The sequence below is a fragment of the Amphimedon queenslandica genome, unplaced genomic scaffold (assembly GCF_000090795.2).
Source record: "Amphimedon queenslandica unplaced genomic scaffold, v1.1 AMPQUscaffold_9739_Cont18085, whole genome shotgun sequence".
Classification (NCBI taxonomy): domain Eukaryota; kingdom Metazoa; phylum Porifera; class Demospongiae; order Haplosclerida; family Niphatidae; genus Amphimedon; species Amphimedon queenslandica.
The window spans coordinates 1-4,178 of NW_003549989.1; the positions used below are offsets into that span (position 1 = coordinate 1).

A 4,178-nucleotide genomic window follows, 5' to 3' on the forward strand; every position below is an offset into this window, starting at 1 on the left:
CCATTTATGAAAAACAAACTTTACTTGATCTTATTATGTGTCCTTCTCTTCTCAATTCTCCTCTTTCTCCCTCCCTCTCTTCTCCAGGTAATGGTTCATATACATTCAGTACCTCATCACTCCCTCCTGGTTATTATACATTCAGATTAGAGGCTCATGATCAATATGGCTACACATACTCCATTGTATCAGTATTCACTGTTCAACCAAGTAAGTCATTGTAGAGCTAATCCAGCAGACTAGCATAGGGTCTTTTAAATTTTTTTTAATTTTTTTTTTGCAAAATTTTTGAGGGCTCTAAATTTTGCAAATTTGCCTTAAAATCTATTTTGTGGATTTATTTTTGCAAATTTATACCGTCTGCCATCTTGTGCCCTAATAATATTGATTTTCTTGGAAGTAATTTTTGCAATTCTTCAAAAAACCACAAAATGTACAGCCCTCGAAAATTTCGCACTATTATGGTATCAAGAAGCCTAAAATCAGTACATACAACGGTAGATACTTCAGCTATTGAACTAAAATAATAATAATAATAATTAGTTGTTCCTATACATTGGTACTTTAACAAGTAATCATTATACGCATTGATGTACATGCATGTACATATATGTACTTATGCATCCAGATACTTATGTTCTTATTCAATTTACAATACACTTTAATGTAATTCACTTTGTTTTTTGTCCCTATCACACTTTCATTTCTCTCTCTCTCTCTCTCTCCCTTTTAGTTGATAGAATATGTTGTCCTGTGATATTATGGGGCAATGCAAATGTATCAAACTCTACCAGTGCATCTAGTACCAGCACTCAATCATCATCTAACGGAGTTAGAACGGTGAGATTCAGTACTGATATCAGCACTGGGAACTGTTCATTAACGGAAGGATTTAGGTAAGAGAGAGAGAGAGAGAGAGAGGGAGAGAGAGAGGGAGGGAGGGAGGGAGGGAGGGAGAGAGAAGCTAATATGTTGACTGTTAATGGAGGCCAGCAAAGGGATGGAAGGAGAGAGAGTTTAATAATTGCAATTGTACTTTTGATAATTCTAACCAATGCTACTTCTCTTTTTGTAGTTATACTATGTCATGGAGTTCCCAGACAGTTCAATCAGGATCAGTCCCTCTACACCACACATCAATGAACTTCTCAATGCCATTCACTGGCAGAGGAAACCACACAATCTCATTTAGTTATTGTAACAATCCGACCACACGATCAAACGTTTGCTGCGATAAGCTCTCTCTTACTCTCTCTCTCTCCTAATCTTTCTGATCATGTTCACTTATGTGGGCGTGTTTTTGTACGATATTACATCATAATGACATCATGAGAATTATCATTAATTTCATCACTTTCTTCTTCATTAATTTAACGAATTTTATTGAAATAACTGTAATTATTATTATTATCATTATTATTATTAATTATTATTATGTTTTTTTCTTGATATGTTTCTCAAATTTAATATTATATTGATTTCAAATCTCAAATTCGTTGAAAATTTGTACTTGGCTGGTTTGAGATGGGCTGCTCGTTCCTCTGCCAATTTTTATAGAGGTTTTGAAATACCCAACTCAAGTATTGTAAACTTTATATAAATTATTGTGACAATTCAAGTATTAGTAGCTAATAGTTAATCTAAATGTAAAGTACAATGTTAATGTTGCAATAGTTATACTGTTCAAAGGTCACACAGTTCATAGCTGCAGGTCAGAGTTTACAGCAAAGAAATGATGCTGCATTGAATTTGTTTTACTAAAATAGATCTAAATGCTATAATGTGTGCACACGCATACCATGCCATCATTAACTGGTGTCTGTATATCTTAGATCATGTATTAAATCCAATTTGGTAGAGGTGTTTTTGGCTAAGTTTATCATAGCCTTAATTGGCTTGCCCTTGGCACCAGCCTTCACTAACCTTGCATACTTAGGCAATTGAGCCAACACTTATTAAAAAGCTTTCCCAAAGAGGCACATTTGAAATTTTTAAAGCTATGGCAAAATTTGAAAACATCATGTCTTCTTCAGCCCTGATTCTGAACTCCTGGTTCAGACCACGTGTTTTCACGTGCTTGAAAGGAAGTTGGTAGGTGGTGCTCAATAAAGCAGTAGAGAAAGAGTTCAAGAGTTGTAATCTAGCTGGCAGCGAGACTAAGATTGAGCTGACACTGCGTGTTGTGTAGTGCTCTCATAGCAGTCTAGGAGATGGTTGATTCAGGGGAAGTGACCATATCATCTATTGAATTGGAGGGTATTCAAAGCAAGGAGATGGAAAGACGAGCATTGATCAACATAAGTGATACTTCTCCACAGCAAGTATGCTAAAACACAAGCATAGAGCTACATTAGCTGTTCTAATAATTTTTAATACTAATAATAGTATAATACTTTAGTCAAGTGGCTTTTGTATAGAATAATAGATCTACAGTATTACAAACAGAAAACAGACTCTAGTTTACTCAGTTTTAATGGTTGAAGTAGTAGTACTACTAGTGATTAAACCGATCTGTTTCTATTCTCCTACTACATCTAATCATTTGGTGTATTGATTAGTAGTTAAGACCTCTGCTTTCAAAGTTTGCTGTGTCATTCATTAAGTATTATGCACATACTTCTGACCACAGGAATTCAATTTACAACTTGGTTGCATGCTGTATTACATGTATATATGATCCATATCATGTATTATTGGTGTTTATGTAAACAGTCATTTCCTGCCTTAGACTAGATAGCAAATTTGATTAGATCTACGGCAATTGGAAACTGTTTTTGGTTTAGTTAAGTATTGATATTCTATAATATGTATGGGTAGACTAATCAACCAATCATCAAGTGTAAAATATATAACTCACACTATTTTATACATAATGAATATTGAAGTTGATAAGTGTGAATATAATTTTCTTTCTCACATAGTCAGTTCCTGATGATTCAAATGATGGTAGTTGCAGTAATCTTTCTCAAGAATCCGAAAGTGAATTTTTTAAATACTCGTATGATATCGAAAAGATGCACAATTTGCTTAAAGATGGTGCTGGTAAGTGATATAATAATAATAATTATTATCATCATCATCATCATCATCATCATTATTATTATTATTGTTAAAAATTATAATTATTATTATGCTTTTAGTCTTTAGTCATTGCATCAGTGTTCATTCATCAGAGAGCTAGTAGTTGATGCATTTGTAAATAATAAAGGACTAGTTTCCTTATACATGTAGTTGTTGGTGTTGTATGGATTCTTTGGTTAGCATACAATTTTTGTTGGCATCTATCGACGTGACTATATGTCACAGAGTTGTAAAAATGACCAAATTTTGAAAAATACCCAAAGCTTATCCCCAAAATCATTCCAATTTTTGTTACAGTTTCTGATACATATTGATGTCTTTATGCTGTTTAGAAAGTTTGAGGTGATTCCAAGCTCAGATTCTGAAGTAATGCTTTAAGTCTATTAAGTATCTATTGTTAATTGGACAAAGCACTTATTTGTCTGTTGGGACATGTATGTCTGGGCATGCATGGCAAGGAGTATAGTTACATTTATGGTTACAGTTTATGGCTTATGCAGTCACACAAGCATTCTAAATTAAAGAGTATTGGAAATGAACGAATTAATTATGGCAGTATAAATCAAATAAATTATTAAAGTATCATTTTATGTGTTTTATATCATGCATACAGATCCAAACAGGCATTCAGAACTAGGTCGGACTGCACTCCATTGGGCTGCTGGTTATCGATTACCCAATCAAGAGACACAGGACAGTCAAGTATTAGCACTCAATTCAATGCTAGAGCTGTTAGTCTCTGATGATGGTGTTGATATTAATGCTAAAGATGAGGCTGGTTGCACACCACTCAACTTAGCCTGTCGGAGCAGTAACTACCATGCTGTTCAGATGTTGTTGTCTCAAGATAAAGTGATGGTTGATGAAGCAGATAATGAAGGTCGTACACCACTACATACTGCTTGTATGCAGGATAATGAAGAAATTGTTGATCTTCTGATTAAAAATAAAGGTGATTTCTTTAAAGTGACCAACAATGGAGAAACTCCACTTTGTTTGGCTTGCTTTTATGGTCGTGATAAAATTGTCGGCACTTTATTGTCATCGTGTTCTGATGAAGACAGAAAGAGAATGTTAGATGTATCAGTAGGAGATGA

The 4,178-nt window shown here is 34.1% G+C and overlaps 2 protein-coding genes across 2 annotated transcripts; both read left to right on the top strand.

Annotated features, from left to right (window-relative positions):
• The first annotated feature begins 35 nt into the window (after positions 1-35).
• LOC109590633 (uncharacterized) lies at positions 36-1,348 on the top strand. Its single transcript, XM_020006532.1, has 3 exons — positions 36-210; positions 734-896; positions 1,076-1,348. The coding sequence occupies exons 1-3, from the start codon at positions 36-38 to the stop codon at positions 1,263-1,265; spliced, it is 528 nt and encodes a 175-aa protein (XP_019862091.1). The 3' UTR covers positions 1,266-1,348.
• An 862-nt stretch (positions 1,349-2,210) lies between these two features.
• On the top strand, positions 2,211-4,154 carry LOC105315531 (putative ankyrin repeat protein RBE_0317; the record flags this gene model as incomplete). The annotated part of the gene is made up of 3 exons (XM_020006531.1): positions 2,211-2,321; positions 2,922-3,042; positions 3,695-4,154. Coding segments are annotated over exons 1-3 (692 nt in total), but the record flags the coding sequence as incomplete, so codon positions are not given.
• Positions 4,155-4,178: the final 24 nt, after the last annotated feature.